The 17,837-nt window shown below is 62.4% G+C and overlaps 1 protein-coding gene across 1 annotated transcript in view; it reads left to right on the plus strand.

The window, feature by feature from the left end:
• The window catches only part of LOC150001183 (ATP-binding cassette sub-family A member 13-like), a 94,505-nt gene that overhangs the window by 56,158 nt on the left and 20,510 nt on the right, over positions 1–17,837 (plus strand). Inside the window, exons 27-36 of the mRNA XM_090287766.1 lie at positions 596–762; positions 1,062–1,298; positions 1,453–1,635; positions 6,086–6,308; positions 8,130–8,222; positions 9,268–9,337; positions 10,423–10,541; positions 12,118–12,139; positions 12,501–12,678; positions 17,105–17,159. Of these exons, the coding sequence (XP_090143892.1) occupies positions 596–762; positions 1,062–1,298; positions 1,453–1,635; positions 6,086–6,308; positions 8,130–8,222; positions 9,268–9,337; positions 10,423–10,541; positions 12,118–12,139; positions 12,501–12,678; positions 17,105–17,159 (1,347 nt within the window). The remainder of the gene's footprint in view (positions 1–595; positions 763–1,061; positions 1,299–1,452; positions 1,636–6,085; positions 6,309–8,129; positions 8,223–9,267; positions 9,338–10,422; positions 10,542–12,117; positions 12,140–12,500; positions 12,679–17,104; positions 17,160–17,837) is intronic.

Here is a 17,837-nt window from a genome sequence, read left to right on the forward strand (position 1 = left end):
ACCCTGGTGGTAAAGCCACTGTGCGCTCTTCTGTCCTTGTCTGTATTTCCTCAAACTCCAGGATCTGCCTTCCCTGCGAGCCAGGGCCGGAGGAGACGTGGCTGCTGCCAGTCACACCTGCCAAAGAGCGTTTGTTTCCCCGTGAGCTAAGCCGGCAGCCAGCGCACGGCGGGCACTTGCAGGGAGCAGCCTGCCAAGAGGGAAATGGAGAGACGGACTCGGGCAGCACAGACGCTGGGGCCGGTGCCAGGGGCAGCAGCTCCTGCCAGGGCCGTGTGGCTGGGACAGGGCGCGAGGCTTGGCCGCTGTGCCCGTCGGAGCTGCCAGAGAAAGCGCTCGGGGCTGGTGACAAACAGTGCTCATCCCTCCTCCCCGGACGGGAGCCTCCGCTGTTGGGAGAGGATGGACAGGGCCGCGCCTCTCTCTTCTTCAGCGTCGCGGCCCCATGGGCAGTGTCGCCATGGAGCCGCGGGTCACTGAGGCAGGAGGGGGGTGGGCTCCCCCCATCCTCCCCAGCTTGCTGGGCTCTGCGGCAGCTCGGAGGAGCGCCCAGCAGCAGGGCACCCCGGCCTGGCTCCTGCCCTCCCTGCCCCAGCCCCGCATCCGCGTCCGTGTGCGTGGAGGTGCCTCGGCCCTCGGAGCAGCCCCGCTTCCTCCTGCCGCTGCGGGACCAGCCTCGTCGCGTGCCCTGGCTGTCAGTGTGCACTCTGGGGACACTGGCTGGAAGCGGGACCCTGCTTGCGGCCCGAGGACAACTGGGCAGTGAGGCCCAGTGGCATGGCTGTCAGAGCTGAGGGCGTGGGTAAAGGCCCTGGGGGTGTTGCTTCCCGAGGGGGTGGCCCACCCCTCAGGGACATGGAGGCAGAGAGGCTGCTGAGGGGAATGACACTCGCTCCACGCCCACCACTGCGCCCCTGGTGGCTGTTAGCGTCTCCTCTGAGGCCGGCGAGGTGGCTGGCGCTGCAGTGGGCGCTGCAGGGACCGCCCTGCACAGGAGGCAGCAGCAGCTGGGGACAGCACTGGAACAGGGGGGGCGCTGAGCGCGGGCCCGTCTGAGGCAGGTCCGGCCAGGGCGGCTGCTCTCCGGCTGCGCGGCTCTGACTGGCGCTGCCTGCCACCCGCCTGCCACCCCGACTTCCTGCAGCAGCTGTGGGGCTGGTCCCTTACACAGCTCTGCAGCGTCTGCCGGCTGCCTGCCTGCCTCCCCATGTGGCCAGAGCAGAACCAAGGATGGGCCAAGTTGAGGGTACCCAGAGCCACCCCCCCGACCATCCATTCCAACCTCGAAGGGCGCTCGGGTGCGAAGCCCACCCGTGGGGCCCGGGGCCAGCACCCGGGGGACCTGGCTTTGGTGCATTTCTAAGAGAGAGCCCTCAGTCTGGATTTAGGTGGCTGCCCACGTGGCACAGTGGCTGGCAGTGGGCTGGCCTGCACCCTCTTCCTGGACCCCAGGCCTCTGTCTTTCCGAGGCGGTGGAATCAGAAGAGTTGAGCAGCCTCGGGGTTCAGAAGTCCTGGCGGGTGTGCGGGGCGGCCACCACCACCATGAAGTCCTCATGTGGCTGCTGCAGTCAGGGCACTTCCAAGGAACCAGAGCTTTGGGGACAGCAGCAGCGGAGGCGCTTCGGTGACCGACGTGACGGGAGAAAATCATATCTTCACTCAGCTTTCCTTTTTCTTTTCTTTTAAGAAAAATTCTGTATAAAAAAAGCAGTATGGTGGTGATACGGAATGATGAGGGAAAACGTTCTAAGAGTTCGGAAATCTATAGTCGTGACATCATCATCACTGAGAACAGTTTAGATCGCCTCTGCACATGCGCTTTTAAGAGAATTAAGCCTCATTAATACAGATTTTGCTCCTTAGAAGAGCATTTAACCAGCGTTGCTTCCCGTGTTGGGCACGTTTGTATCCCCGTGACCGATGTTTACGAAGCCAGTGTTTGGGTTTTACGTCATGTCTGTAAGCATACACGTGCCACAAAGCCCTTCCCATTCCTTTTATTTTTCTTTCATCTTCTTTTCTGTTTCCTCTCTTTTATTTTCCTGCCGCCTCTCCTTCCAGCCTTACTCGGAGGAGGTTGGTTTTGTTGCTTTGCTTCCACAAAGGGCCCGAGGAGGGCAGGTCGCTGTGAGGCGCCCAAATGTCACATGACTGGAGTTCCAGCGTCAAAGGGCTGCTGCACCGCAGGGCTCTGTTTTGTACAAGGGGAGACTGGGGGGCTCGCCCTGCCCAGAACGTTCCGGGTGCTCGGGCAGGTGGGGCAGCAGCTCCCCAGCCTGGCCCCCGACGATCTGTCTGCTGGGGAGACCCCTGCAGTGTCCACGCCCGACCTGAGGGGTCACCTCCTTAAGCAGCGGCCCTTCCCAGGGACCACGCCGCCCAGTGGATGCGGGTGCACTGGCTGGTGCAGAAGAGGGGGGACGAGGCCTCCCCCAGCTCACGATGGGGCGCAGCAGAAGGTGCCCCGAGTCCCTCTCCTGACCCAGCTGCCGTGTCTCCATCTCAGAATGCACGTCTGAGAAGGCGCCCTGTCCCCGGCGCGTCCTCCCTACCCCACTGCCTTCCCCACCCTCTGGCTGCCCTTCCACCCCAGACTCCCGCAGCGGCCCCTCCCCGAGGGGTCTGACCAGGTGGCAGGCATTGCGCTGACTGCTCAGGCTTAACTGACACGTGCTGGCACGTGTCTGACTCCGTTACGAGACCAGGAGCCCTTGAGAGTGTCGTTCAGGAGGTAACGGCCTGAGGACCCAGCGTAGCACTTCCGTGGTGACTACGATGTTCAGTTCCCCCCAGTGTAACCATTTCACAGCCTCTCCTGAACTGGGTGCATTTATAAACAAGCGACAGGTTTGAATTACATTAATTTTCAGGTTCACTTCAACCGTAAAATTCTGCAACTCAGTGAACACAGAATAATACAGTTTCTAGTTCATAAAATGGTGCTTCCTTTTCTTAATGAGTAGCATTTACAAAACAGTCGTTGATTACAAGATGCATGAATACTCATTGCCGAAAAAACCCAGAATATTTTGAAGAAGAAAATGAAAGTAGCCACATTCTCCCCACATACATAAATATTATATGTAAGTCGGTTGAAAACACAGACGCGGCTTTAAGCTTTTGGATACAATCACTTGGTAAAATGGAGAGAGTAGCAGTTATTTCATAAAAGACCACTTTTCACTGGAAGTACAACAACATTTTTCCTAGTTTAACAGTATGTTTAGTAAGTTATATTTATTGCGCGCGTTATTCTGTAGCACACTTTGTTCATCCGATAGAGGTAACACATTTAATGTTTTAATCCACATGTTCTTTGCTAAAACATAATATTCTGGGACATGTTTCCTCTCCCACTCATTTTATTGAGTCATATGGACATTTCTTTCTTTTTTATCACTATATTTTATTGTGCATGCTATTACCGTAGTCCCTGCTTTTTTTCCTTTGCCCCCCCCCCAACCCCCGCTCCCCAGGCTGTCCCCATGTCATTGTCCAGGTCCTCGGTCACACATCCGTGTTCTTGGGCCGACCCCCTCACCTTCCTTATCCAGCCCTCCTTCCCCTTGGCAGCTGTCAGTCCCCACAGACATTCCTTCTAGAGAGATGGCGTAACCCCATCTGAGACGGCTTTATCCCCCATAACGTGGAGTAACTATACTGTTTCCTAAAGTAGATTAATGCAGTTCCCCGTAGAGCGGTGTTGTGTTGTTTAATTAGTCCCCAAGGTCACCATTTACATTGTTTCCAACTTCTTGCTACTGTTTTCCGTGAGCCGTAACAAACTGTCTCATGTGATGGTCTTGATGAATTTCCTGCTTTCCCAATAATGCGGTTGCTGACCGGCGGTCCGTGCTTGCTTCCTGCAGAAGGACTGCGTGCCCTGCCCCCTCCAGTCCTGCCTCAGAAAGCCGTGTCTCCAGTTGCTTAATAATATTAGATATTAACACTGTCTTTGATCTTGACCACATTTTACAAGAATCATACACCGGCTGTTTTGTAGCTTTTTCTGTGAGCTGCATGTCCGTGCGTGCTGTTGGCTGGTTTTCCGCTGGGACTGCTCCTGTCGGAGGCGCCTGGTGACGCGGAGCTCACATTCTGGGGCACACGCCACGTCCGACTCGTCGTCATTTCTCACTCGGCGTCAGTGTTGGAGTGATTGGAGCCAGCGACCAAAACCAAAAATCTCTGCGCATTTTCCCCCAGCAGCTGGACGGTCAGGGCAAGGGAGATGCGTAACTGTGGCTGTAACCACAGTCCCTGAATGTAATTGCACTCATAAGTCAAATAAGACAATTCATAACCATTTGGTTCAGCATCTTAATTTTGTCTGTTAAATTATTCATGTGAATGCTTTTGTGAGTTTAGCTATGAATATTTGATTGGTCTTGATTCATGACCGTGAACTATCTTAGCCCTTTGTTTTTCCCATTTATGTCAAATTAACCTGTGTGGGAAGGTGGGGAAAATTTATTTTTCTTAATTATGAGCAAAGCCTTTCCCCACAGACTCACGGAGCCGCCTGACAAGCCTTTACTGTGACTGTAGGTTGACAATATGCCTGTTCAGTGACTTAATCAGTATAGGGATATTCATCCTCGTTGTCCAGAGGGGAAACAGTCTTGAGTCCTTATTTTACAACTGAGGGAAATCTCATTCAGAGAGCAAAGGCCATGTTCCAGACGTCACGCAGCGTGTTGGTGGCTGAGGCTGGTCCAGTCCAGGCCCACGTGGATTGAAAGCTGAAGCTTTCCCCAGCCCACGGTGGGTCTCCAAGCAAGGCCGGGGCCCATGGCCGCCACCCTCCAACGGGGCTCCTGCTCCGCCATCACCAGGCACATCACCGAGTGACACCAGCTCCCAGGAGTCTGTGTCACCTGCTGCCTAGACAAAGCCTCTGCTTCAGCCCTTACCTGCTGCTCTCTCGGGAAGGCGCAGCGCTCAGCAGGCAGCGCCCTGTGGGGAGCTGGGTGTGAGGGTCAGAGGTGCTGCTCAAAGGCCCGCTTGTGGGCATGGCCTCCCGCAGAGGTGACAGGAAGGGGGGGCACACCTGCAACACTGACCCACTGCTGACCCTTCCCTTCCTCTGCACCCTAAACAGAGAGACACTCTTCTCTGCCAGAGCGAGAGCTCCTCAGCTAATGGCCAGGGAGGAGACCAAGAAATTATCTTGGGGATCATTCCGGAAACCCAGGGGTGGGCCACCCAGGCCGTCTCAGTTATTTCGTCTGAGAGACCTCCCGTCATTGTCCCAACAGATCTGCATGCACCAGGCCACGGACCGGCACCACCCAGCATTCTAGCCTCATACAAGGATGGGAAGGGTGCACACTTACATGAGAAGCACAAATGTGTCTGTCTGTGGTCAGCCCGAGCTCGGTCGTGTGCCTCCGCCAGCCCCACCCTCTCTGTGCGCTGATTCAGTCACCGCGCTGGGGCCTGAGCTGCCGCAGGTTCCCGTGGGGTTTCTGGCGTCTCAGCTGGTCGCTGAGAGGGGGCCAGAAAGATGCCCTGTGTGGCGGCTGCGGGACTCACGCTGTGCTCCCTGGCGTGACCCCTGACCTCCCCGTGGCCGCTTCCCGGTTTGCTGGAAGGCAGGGAGGGTGGCCGAGGCCTGGGGCCTCCCCGGGACATGACCTGGAGGGCTCCGGGCCCCCTCGGGAAGGAGCTGGGGTGAGATGGAGCAGAGCGCGGGCCGCCAGGGCGGGGTGTCTGCAAGGGGACCCCCCCCGTCCCCCCAGTGCACGGGGCACCGGGACCCCTTGCAGCTGTGCTTGGCACAGAATTGGCATGGATGCCACAGGTTTGCCAGCGGCCAGCAGACGTGAACACACAGCCCCGCCCTCGGCCCTGTGCGTCCACTGTCCCCCTTCAGAAGCCAGACAGGGGCCACAGTGGACGGCTGCTCTTGCCACTAATGTCGCGACACATCCGGCCGTGTAGGGCTTCCCAGAGAGTTCTTACTGTGTGGACGGTCACGTCTGTGCCCAGAGCCGCGCCAGGTGCGTCGCCGTGGATGAAGGAGTCACGGAGCTGGGGCCCTGGGACGCTACGTGGCTCAGGCTTCGTCTTCTCTCCCGCAGGCGGCGCCCCGGCCGGCGCCCTCGCCCAGGCGGCCGCCCTCCTGGCCCGGCGGCTGTGCCACACGCGCCGGGCCTGGCGAGGCGCGCTCTCGGGCCTGCTGCTGCCCGTCCTCTTCGTGGCCTTGGCGATGGCCCTGTTCTCGGTGAGGCCTCTGGCCGTCGACTACCCTCCCCTCAAGCTGACCCCTGGCCATCACGAGAAAGCAGGAACGTCCTTTTTTAGGTAAGAAACTTACCTTTTCGGGGAAGGACCTTTTCTTCCTCCTTCAAAATGATGTTAGACAAAGCATAACGCGAGCATGGGTGCTTTTAAGAATTTCAAACATACGTGTGTTTCTGTCATCCAATGGGGTGGCCTCCACGCCCCTCCCCAGGGCCACCAGGCCCCTCAGTGAGAGAGGACGCGGTGACACTGGCTGGTGTGCAGTGAGCCCGGCCCACGCCAGCCCATGGCCTTGAGCAGCAGCAGGGGGTCTAGGTCTGTTCCGGAATTTTGAGGATTTGAGAAAAGTGTGGGAGTTGTCCGTTTTGTCCCCGGGTGCTCTGGGACCACAGCCTGTAACTGCACCGGATGCCTGGGACGCACAGGGCCTGCGTGTGCGCCCTTCTCTCCCTCGGAGGTCCTGCTGCTGACCCCTGGCGCTGGCGCAGTGCTGCCTGCCTCCCATCGCACAGGCGCCGGGACCGGCTGGGCGTCCACGGTGAGGGCAGCAGGGCTGCAGTCGCTCTGCTTGGGTCCGACGCGTGTGGGCTCGCATCGGGAGCTTCGGGAGCTCGGCTCCCAGCGCTTGCTGATGTGCATGTCTCTGCAGCAGCGCGGGATCGGGAATTAGGGGCCCACGGATTCAGGCGCAAAGGGGACAGATAAGCAGCCACGGGGTTTGCCTCAGTCAGCTCTGGTTTCCCTCCTTTGGCTTCACATCTTTGTGCGCATGGGCCCGGCTTTCCCCGAACAAGAGGACCGTGGCTGCCTTGCGCTAGGGCACACGTGCGTGTCCACGTCCTGTCTTCTCTGGCCCACGGCCTCCTCTCCCTCTTCACTCCTGCACTCCCTGCTCAGGCGCAGGAAGGACCTGCCCCGCAAGGTCCCGGGGGTGGAGCCTGGGGGGTGGGGGTCTCTGCGTGCTGCCCTTCAGAGGATGGGCCCTTCCTGGTCCTCGGCCCCATGTTCTGCATCTGGTCTGCGAACTGCATCTGTACGTTGCCTGGACCACGGGAAGACGGCCCCACTGGGCTGGGCTGGGTGCGGCCCATCAGAAGGCACTCCTGGGCCGGGGCGGCCCCCCGGGGGAGTGCTGGGTGAGCTGGTGCAGCGCTGGGGAGGCCGGAAGAGGGCCGAGGGGTGAGCTGCTACTTCAGGCTCCGGGCTGGGAGCGGGGAGCCCGTGATCGGCTCTGAGCGTGAGCCGTGTCGGGTGGGTGCGTCGGAGGCCCGCCGCGGGCGCCAGGGGCGGAGGAGTCCGTGGGGCCCCCGTGGGGCGGAGCGGCCCTGACGGTGCCGGCTCCCCGGCATCTGAGGCCCGAGAGCCACTCGGGGAGTTCGTCGGGAGCCAGGTCCTCACGTGCGGAGCGAAGACAGCGGCCGGAGAGCGGGGCTGGCGGGGCCTGAGGCTCCGTGTCTCCCGGGAGGCCCGACAGCGCCCGCCTGCGCGCTCGCGTGTCTGCGTGTAAGGGGCGCCCGCCGGTAGCGCGTCGTCTGCGCGCAGTGCCCCCGAGGGCGCCCGCCGCGGCGTCGGTTCCGGGGGCCGCGGAGCGGGTGTGCGGCCGGTGACGGAGCCGTGCGGTGGGGCGCCGGGCCGCCTGCGACGTCCGCGGTGCAGAACTCGTAGTGGCCCCGGGGTCGGTGACATGGCACCGGGACGCCGAGGACGAGGGTGCCGCTGCGGCTGGGCGTGCGCACAGACACGTGCTGGGCGGTGGTGCCCGTGGGCCGGGCTCTCCCGTGATGCCGGTGCGTCGTCCGCTGGAGGGGAGCGCGGGCGGCCCTTGCGGGGCTCTGTCGCCGGCGCCGGCAGTCACGCCTCGTGTCCTTTGTCTCGTGACAGCGGCTGTGAGGGCGGCGACGTGGACCTGGCCCGGGTGCTGCTGCGCACGTTTGCGGACGAGGGGCTGCTCTGCGCCGACCCGCGCCCGGACCCGTAAGTAGTGATTGGGGCCCGCGTGGCGCATGTCGATGTGGGCAGGTCGGTGCTGAGCCGGCCCCCAGCGTGGGGGTGTCACCTGTGCCGCTGTCCCCCCTCCCCCGGGGACAAAGGGCGATCAGTCATCAGCGTCCGGCCTTAAATATAACCCCGGGGCCGAAGGACCGAGTAGCAGTTAAATGCGCGACCTGTGTCAGCTGTTCCCTCTGGGGACCCCTGTGTGTGCGCGGGGTCAGCCGGTGTGGCTATTACTTCTAACCAAAGGGGCGTCAGCCCGTAGCCTCGGTGTGGGGGCGGCACTTGGAGCACGTGTTCCCGGGACGCTGTCATGGAGACGGGACAAAGCGCACGGCTGGTGGTAGAAGCCCTCGGAGGGGCCTGTGCAGACGGGGTTGAGGTCAAGGGTCCGCACTGTAGAGACCGTGCGTCTCAGGCATCGTGGGCCCGGGTCCCTGAGCCCGCCGCCTCCCGCCCTCTGGGCGCCCGCTGTCGGTGGGCCCAGTGCGGAGCCTTCCCTGCCGCCCGGCCTCAGGGAGCCTGCGCCCCCGCATGTGCGCGCTCAGCTCAAAGCCAGTGGCCCGGGGGCCGCCGCTCCTCCCAGATTCAGGGTGCACGTCGGACTGTTGTTAAAACCGTGGTGGCCCCGAGTGAGAGGGACCTGGGTAATCCCGCACTTCCCAGCCAGGTGTGCGCCCTGGAGTGCCACGCTGTGTCCCCAGGTCACTTTAGGGGAGCGTTGTGCACATGTGCTTAGGTCCCTGAGATCTGGGGAGGCGTGGAATTGCCCCCCAGTCACCTCTCTCCCGCGTGAGTGCTCTGCAGGCACGTCCTGAATCTTGGGGGCTGAGCGGTGCTCCCAAGAGTCGCTGGGCCCCCAGCAAGCCCCAGGGGCCTGGTCCTACGTTCCCCACAGCAGAGCGTCCCCGAACAGGGAGGCTGTTGTCTTGTAAGGAAGTGTCGTCATCAGAGTGACAGCTGAGCTGTGAGCGCAAAGGCGAGGGCGGGGCCTGCGGTCACCCCCACTCTCTGGTCCTTTCCGCAGGGAGAGCCCTTCCTGCTGGCACGAGGAGCCCTCTGTTCGCCCCGAAGTCCAGGCTTCCTGTGGCTGCCGGGTAGGTGTCGTGGGGGTTTGCTTTTGTTGTCAAGTCTAGACCTCAAGGAACAATGATGCCTCCTTCATTGGTCGTGTCTCCATTGCTGGTAACTCAGTGACCCTCTGCCCGTTTGGTTTATGTGACGAGAGGCTGCTCGGCAGGTGTCATTACTGAAGTGAGCCCCTGTGCCGTGCAGATGTTATGTGGGTTTCACAGCACCCCCCCAAACACACTTAACCTTCCCTCGACTCGCCCCTGGGGGGAAACGGCCCAGCGTTTCAGGGCAGGAGGATGGGCTCTCGTGCTGCAGCTGTTCCCCTGTGTTCCCAGAGCTGGGCAGTCAAGGCTGCGAGGCCACTTAGCTCTTGGGATTGTGGCTCCTGCGGGACACAGGTGTGGGGGTCCCACTGTTGGGTGTGGGGAGCGCAGACCGCAGTCTGTTTGTGGAACTGACCGGAAGTCGTCTCCAAGGAAAACCCAGGAGGCGCGGGCCTGCGGCCCCCAGCCCACAGCTCCCGCGGCCGCCCTGCTCGTGGGAGGAGAAGGCAGGCAGGCTGCGGAGGCTGAGCGGCGAGGTCCCGGGGGTCACGTCCTGCACGTGGCTGTCCCTGGCGCGTGGCCTCCCCTGCCCTTTCTGAGACGTGGGGGGAGCCCCTGAGAGCTGATGGGGGCAGGGCCTGGCCGTGCTGAGTGCCGGCATCCCACCCCGCCGGGCCGTTGTTTGCGATCTGAGCCTGCAGGCAGCCGCCTGACTCAGCCACTGGAGGGGAGCGGCCCGGGGGCCCCTCCGGCCTTAGGCCAGCACGCGCTCCGTGGGGCCGCCTCGGTCGCTGGCCGGTCCCCAGCTGAAGCACGCACAGCGCAGCACCTGGGCCGCCCAAGTGGGACTGAGCGCCCGGCCCCAGCGGGGCTGTGGGATAACCCTCTGGTGTAGGAGACTCTTAAGGAAGTCTGAGACATCGGAACGTGTAGAAGGCCACAGGCAGTTCCCTGGGAGTGGGACACTGTGGGCAGCCGCGCGCAGATACAGGCTCTGTCAGAACGCCCGCCTGCTTGTGGGTTACGAGGACGCGTCTCTTTGACTTCTTCGGAAATGCCCGCAGGCCTGTCCCAATGCAAGCGCCCGGGCCCCCTCCCTGACCAGCCGCCTGGGCCACACGCTGCTGAACCTCTCGGCCTTCCGCCTGGAGGAGTTCCTGCTGCTGCCGAGCCACGAGCCCAGGTGGGTTCAGTGCTGCGGGGTGGGGAGCGTCCTGCTTCAGATGCAGGCTCTGCACGCCCAAGGTCTAGTCCTAACCGCGGTGCTCGTCAGGATTCACTCCAGCAGACACCACGGGGTGACTGGCCCTCGCTCCCCGAGGCCCCAGACGGGGAGAGCAGGCGGGTGGCGGCGAGGGGCCCGTGAGGCAGCGTCGCCCTCTGGATGCCCCGTCCACACGGCATCAGCAGGGCAGCTGGGGGCGGGGGGGTGTGCGTCTCTGTAGGGAAGGCACACCCCTGAGCCTCTGCGGTGACGCTGGGTTGGGGGGCGGGCAGGAGGACAGCACCTGGTGGCTGTAAGTCGCAGCCATAGTCACGGCACCGCCAGATCCCCACGTCCCCAGTCGCCCAGCTGCACTGCCCGAGACGCACATGCTGATCTGTGCGCCCCGCGTGTCTGCGAGCGCCGTCGCTGGCTCTGAGAAAGTCAGAGGCGGCCATTGCCCAGTGACCTGCAAGGACACCGGGCTCAAGGCCCCCGTCTATATCCCGACTGGGCGTTCCTGTTACATTTAAAGGAAGGAGGTGGGGAGGGTAGGCGTGTCCTGCACCACAGGTCTGCAGGCTCGGGGACGGTTAGTGCGTGGACCTGTGACCTGGAAGGTTACGCTACCATGAGCTCGCTCTCTGGTGCACATGTCCCGCAGCAGGCTGGTGTCACGAGCATCTGTCTGTGACAGTCTTTCCTGTGAGTCTCCTGGGCAGTGGCCCGGCTCCCTGCCCGCTCAGCAGCCCGGCCCCGAGCGATAGACAAGACGCACACACAGTGACTGTGCTGTTCTCTCAGCTTTTATTAAACGCAGGTTCACTCAGAGTGGAGCATAGCATGCATTAATATCCTAGTCACACTCTTAACAATCTGGGGGCGTTACAACGCACACACAGCAGTCAGCCGGCGCTAGCGAACCGGAGTCCCAGAGTCTCAGCCTGCAGGCCCGGGAGACGGCCCAGCTGGGAGGCCGCATGGCGGTGCAGGTCCCTTCTCCAGGCTCCTCTTGCAGACAGTGGGTGGCACAGGGGACGTGTGCCCTTGTCCCTCATGGCCGGTGTCTGGGGAGCCTAACAGGTGCCGGGAACACAGCTCCTGGGATGAGGAGAGAAAAGCTAGATTGCCCCCCAGGGAAAGCCCACCAAGCTGCGTGTTGGATAAACCATCCAGCATACTGACAGCACCCAGTGTGGCAACGGCTGCCACTGCTGGAGAGGTGGGGGGCTGTGAGGACCCGAACGGGAAGGACATGGCACTACGCATGTGCGGGGCTGCCTTCCGGAGCTGGGCGGCATTAGGTTTGCGCTCAGCGGTGGGCCTGGGGCAGATGGCGCGGAGGGGCGGCGGGGCCCTGGCAGCGGTGAGCGCGCACTGAACGGGGAGGGCTGGTCCTCGCGGCCCTGCAGCCTGGGCGGTGCCGGTGCCCGAGCAGGATGTGAGTCGGCAGAGCAGCCTCCCCACCCCGCAGGGTCCTGGGCCCCTGAGATCAGAGCGGTGGGGCTGGTGCCCGTCCCCTGAGCGGAGCACTAACTCCGGGTCGCCGTTCCAGGCTGGGAGGCTGGTCCTTCGGAGTCCTGGATCCAGGCCAAGACGCTGCTTCGGACGTATCGCGACTGAGAACCGTGGCGAAGGTAACAGCGCCCTGTGTTGTTTGCTGTTCCCGGTGCGGAAGGCGTTTGGGGAACTCGGTGCCCAGGTGTATTCGTGGGCACGGGAGGACCAGATGGGGTCCCGGGTGCGTCCCCGTGGAAAGAAAAGTCGTGCACTCACGCACCCTGGAGAGAGTCGCTTCCCTTTAGACGGGCCCTGCTTCCGCTGAGGTCAGAGTTTACCGGCAGCCCTGAGCAAAGGAGAAGGTGACCTGCCCTCACTGGCCGGACCCCATGACCCCGGCCGCCCCTGGTGCCCGGACGGCGCTCTGCCTTCCTCCAGGCGCGGACTCCTCATCCTCCGCGAGGGGCTCACGGGCGGGTTTCAGGGCGAGCGCGCCTCTCTTCTCAGGTGTGGTACAACCAGAAGGGCCTGCACGCCTTGCCTTCCTACTTAAACGGCCTCAGCAACCTGCTCCTGTGGAGGCTCCTGCCCCGGGCCGAGGACCGGAGACAGTACGGTAAGGCCCCTTGTCACGCGCAGCCGCTCCCTGCTTTCAGGAGGGAAAGACGCGGGGACCTGGGACGGGGACGCGAAGCGTGAGCGCAGCCGGCTCACTCCTCACTGCACGCGGGCCGCAGACCCAGCTTGTCCTCGCCTGTGGTTGGCCTCCGTGTGTGTCGCTCCGTGTCTGTGCCTCCCTGTCATGCCCGGCTGTGCCGCGGAGGGAGTGGGTGACCTGAGAGCACTCCCCAGCAGCTTATGTCCCCTGGAGCCAGAGCGCGTCCCCTGCCCAGGGTCCTGCTCTGTGGGCATCTGTTGGCGGGCCTGCAGGTCACCCTCGATCGGTCCGTCAGCCGTCGGGAAGTGAGCTCCGCCGTCTGCGTTCAGCGGGTAAAGGGGTGAAGGACCCGCGGCCTGTGCACTGTGGGGGCGCCATCCAGACGTAAGGGGGGCATCTTGCCATTGACAACAGGGGTGAACCTGGAGGACACTGTGCTCAGCTCCCCAAGCCTCCGTCAGCGTCACTGTCACCCTGCCAGGGGGACTTGGTGGCTGCTTCTCCCTCCTCCCACACACGTTTGCTTCTGCAGTTTGTTCACACATCTGCTTTTTAAGAAGCACTAATGTTCTAACATATTTGCTAGGCACCGAGTTAACACTGTGATCGGTCACTGAAGCCAGTAATACTTAAAAAAAAATCCTCACCTGAGGATATGTTTATTGACTTTAGAGAGAGGAAGGGAGAGAGAGAGAGACACTGATGGGCAAGAGCCACATCCATCGTCTGCCTCCCGTAGGCGCCCCGACCAGGGACTGAACCTGCAACCTTGTGGTGCACCGGCCAGCGCGCCGACCCCCTGAGCTGCCGGCCAGGGCAGCGATGCCTGCTTTTTATCTTTGCTTGTTCGTGGCCCTCGCTGAGGTTTGTGTTTTCTGAAGTCCTTGCCCATGGGAGGCGGGCCGTAAACGCGTGTCAGTTACATGAACGCGATCTGCACGTTATCACGTGGTCCCTGCAGCGCACTCGATCCCCATAGGGATGCTTTATGGATGCGTGTAGAGGTAGATTCACGTGCTATGGGAGGGACGCACCCGGAAGGGACCACTGAACTGGAGACGAGGTCAGGACCTGCCATCGTGAGGGACATGGGACAAGAGCACAGACGTGTAGCTTCACGAATGACAAACACGGAGCGCGGAGGCCACAGGAGACGCAGCTGGAGTGAGACTCGTGCGTGCTGCCGGCCAATCCCCAGAGAGAGAAAAAGCAGGACCGGACCAGTCAGAACACTAACTGCTGTGTTTTCAAGGAACATTTTGAAACTTTTCTGAAAACCTCTGGAGTGACGTGAGGGAGAGACGGAGGGAGCCCCTTGGCCTGCGGTGGGGGGCGGGGGGCTGGCGCCTTGTGCTTCTCTGGAGGAGCCCGGGCCCCGCCGCGCCCCGGGAGGAACGCGGGCCGCCTCTGTTCTCTCGTTACTTCATCTGCCGGGAAATGGGCGCGCGTCCCTTGGTTAAGCTCCTCGGGGTCCTGCCCTGTTCGGCCAAAACACAAAGAACATCTCCGCGCCGATGCAGAGAAACGTTTGCCTGATTTTGAAATAGGCTTCACCCTCCCAAACCGCTTCTCCCGAAGAGCCGGTTCTAGAGGCGGCGGAGGTGGCCTTGGCCAGGGTGCAATGTTACAGCTAAAAGCTCCCCAGTGTTTGTAAACCAGAAGCTGCCGGGCTGCCCAGTGCACACATGGCCCCTGCCCTGCCACGGGCCCAGCTCTGCAGCCAGTGTGACCCCCGGCCCTCGGATTTGCACTGTGACAGGGACCCGGTGCATCACCTGGGGGCTCCTTCCTATGGAAGCTCCCTGCTCCCTTCCCATCCTGGTCCCGAAACCCTTGGGGTGCCTTGGGGACAAGCCCAGCCGGGACTCCGGGGTCTGCAAGCAGGTTGAGGGCGTCCTGCTGTGGGAGGCCTGTCTGGGGGAGCCCTGCAGTGAGGAGCGCTCCCTGTCACCCAGCTGCCCACACCCACAGGGACCTCTGTTGCCCAGGCAAATGCCACAGGGCACGCCCTCCCCTGAGGGTCCCCACAGCCCCGTCTGGTCCTCCTCACCACGGCGGCTCACGGGCCTCGGCAGAGCCCTGCTCACGGCCGCAGTGCGAGGAGCGGGCCGGGAGGACCAGCAGAGGGAGACTGGCAGCCGGGTGTGGGGGGCAGACCTCCGTCCCCTTCACCCACGTCCTTCCTTGCTCCGTGACAGCCCTGTCCTCTGAGGATGCGTCCGTGCCCCCTCCTGCCCGGGCTGTGAGTGTGTGTGTGTGTTTTCAGCCAGCCAGTCCTGAGCGCTCCTGCATTCCTGAAACCGTGTCCCTCGCAGACCCTCACTCAGCCGCGTCGCCCTGGGCTTCTTCCTGGGCGCCTCACTTCCCCGTGTGGCCCGGAGCCCTGCCCAGCACGGCGAGCGCACCGGCACCGCCTGCCGCACCTGGTGGGACACCTGCCACACGTGGCAGGACCCGAACCTCTGTGAGCACCATCTGAAGTCTGGCAGCATCTGTACAGGCTGCTGACCGCGCTGGCAGGCGCTGGGTGTGAGTCGGTGCTTCAGCTGGAAAGCCGGGGAGCTGGCAGGTCCTGCGAGGGGTGGGGAGTCAAGTTCGGGGACAGACAGGTGGGTTTAGGGGTCCAAACAGGCGAGGGGTCAAGGCCCTGCAGCTCCGTCCGTAACAAGCACGTCAGCCAGTCCGGGGCCAGGGAACCACATAGCAGGTTTGGCATGTGCACCAGAGCCTGGAGAGAACAGGATGACATTCATTCATCAGAGGAACTGCCCTGAAAGCTGCGGGGACCTGGCTCCCGTTCCTGTCTGCTGCGAAGGACTTGGTTCAGCACATGGCCAAGGCCGTGGAGGAGGATGGGCCGGCTTGACTGGAGTGGAGAGCGAGCAGGTGGCCAAAGCACGGATGTCAGGGAGGCTGGGGTGAAGCTAGGGGAGTGTGGAGTCCTGTCGTCGGCCCCAGCGTCACACCTGAGATTTACGTTTACGTGTATCGCACGGTGTTTCTGTAAAGGGCCAACGCGCCCGCAGGAGGGAGTGCGACACACAGGTGACAGGTGAAACGAGGTGGGCAGAAAGACGAGAAAAGGAAGGAGTGTCATGTGACGAGGGCTCGGGCACGGTGCCTGGCAGCATGCGTCCCCCTCCCGGCCCCAGACCAGGGCCACACGCGTGAAACAGCCAGCCGGGAAGGGCGAGGCCGCGAGTCTGCAGGGGGCCTCCGAGAATGCCCAGCATGGCCTGATGCCACGGAGTCCCCTCGACACCGGCTGACTGGGCCCCCCTGGGCTGCGGAGACCACGCCCTCGGCAGCCTTCCTGACCAGCCCTCTGCATCGGAACGCTGGCGGCAGTTCCTCCATATTGGCTGCTGGCGCCCCACTCATGCCCACGCCCAGAGTAGCAGCCAAAGCAAAGCGAGCAGACGAATCCCCAAACAACATGCGGCCGTGGAGTGTTCGGTCTGGAGGCGAAGTTCTGAGTGCCGCCCGGTTTCCCCCCAGCAGTCCCCTTTGCCCGTGTCACTCAGCCTTCCTGGGCCTCCCGTGTCCTCTCTGCGTGGCTCAGGCCAGCGCTTTGCTGCCTTCCTCCGCGCACGGCACGTGAGCTAAATACTGACATTCTGCAGCTCGCCGACAAGTACACTTTCTGCTGATCTGACAAGAATATGTGTAATTTTGATTGATTTCAACAGTAATAATAGTGACAGTGATAGCAGTTACCTCCTCTCTTGTTCCGGAGTGACTGTTTAAAAATTCAGGTGTCACTGGATTCAATGATGCTTTTTACTCGGAGGAGGAGACCCCCCCTTAAATAAACACCTGTGCTTCCATCTGGGGCCTGAGAGCAGGTGCTGCCTGTGCTGCGTGGCCATCAACACCAGTGCCGTTAGTGGGAGCGTCCACTCACCTGGCGGGTGGCTGCCCCGTGGAACCAAGAAGTGACCCATCAGATGCAACCTCATCAGCCGTGACCAAAAAGACGCAGGTCTATCACAGGACGTTTCTATTTGTGGGTCAAGATGGCATCGCATGCGGCCGCTGCTGCCGCCCTCGGGGTGGTCGTCCTCTGCTGGGCAGTCTGAGGGAGCACATGCCTGCGCCCCTGACCCCACAGTCAGGTGTTGCCCGTGTTACAGATCCTTGCGGCGCACGGGTGGGAAACCGTGGCCTTAGGCCGCAGGGTGCTCCCACATTAGCGCTGGCTGTCGGGGTGCATGTCAGCACGTGCCGCTCCTGCGGGGTCTCCTGTCCCTGGGCCCCAGGATAGCAGCTGGGCAGAGCACACAGGGATCCCCGTGGGCCCAGGGGGCTGTGTGCCTTGGCAGCGGGCTGTCCGCTGACCCTGCAGGGAGAGGGCTGCGGCTCACGTTCCGTTTGTCTCCCGCAGGGATCACGCTGTACAGCCACCCGTATGGAGGCGCCTTGCTGGACGAGGACAAGATGTGAGCTACAGGGGCGTGGGGAGGGTGACCCCCCACGGAGGGGGGTCTCTGGGTGGCCTGGGGGGGATCTGATGCTGCTTCGGCAGTGCCCTGCGCGATGCTGACATGCAGGCTGGCGTGGTTCACAAAGTGCAAGGACAGTGACCTCTGAGTGAGGAAGTGCGTGACTCGGGCTCAAACAGTGAGCGCGTCACACGCTCTGCTTCTCAGGGCAGGATGCTCTGGGGGTGACTTCCCTGAAGTCACGGACCCTGTGCGTGCCGCGTGCCTTTTCTGGTGACAGTGCTGGGTGCAGCGTGCACCTGGGGACAGGCAGGAGTGCCTCCTCGGGAAGGTCTCAGACCAGACGTCTGCACGGCCTGGGGGAGTCGTGGGGTGCAGCCCGGGCTCCCCACGTGCGGGGTCCAGTCAGTTCTCGTCGCCTCAGAGGAGGTGGCACATGTCTGCCTCTGCCTCCCGTCCCCTCCTTCCCACCTCCCGTCTCGTCACGCAGCGGCCTGGCTTTTAGTTACAGCTGACGGTTTTTTATCCATTACCCGTGTCCACCCAAGGGGGACGGAGATCCCGGCCTGGGTCCTGGGCGTTCTCTCCTGCTGTGACGGCGGCAGGAAGCCTGCTGTCTGTCCCCACGGCCGCACCCTGACTGAGCAAGCCCGCCCTGGCCCCGAATCCTAGGCA

The sequence above is a fragment of the Furipterus horrens genome, unplaced genomic scaffold, assembly GCF_987537825.1.
Source record: "Furipterus horrens unplaced genomic scaffold, mFurHor1.1.pri manual_scaffold_9, whole genome shotgun sequence".
NCBI lineage: Eukaryota > Metazoa > Chordata > Mammalia > Chiroptera > Furipteridae > Furipterus > Furipterus horrens.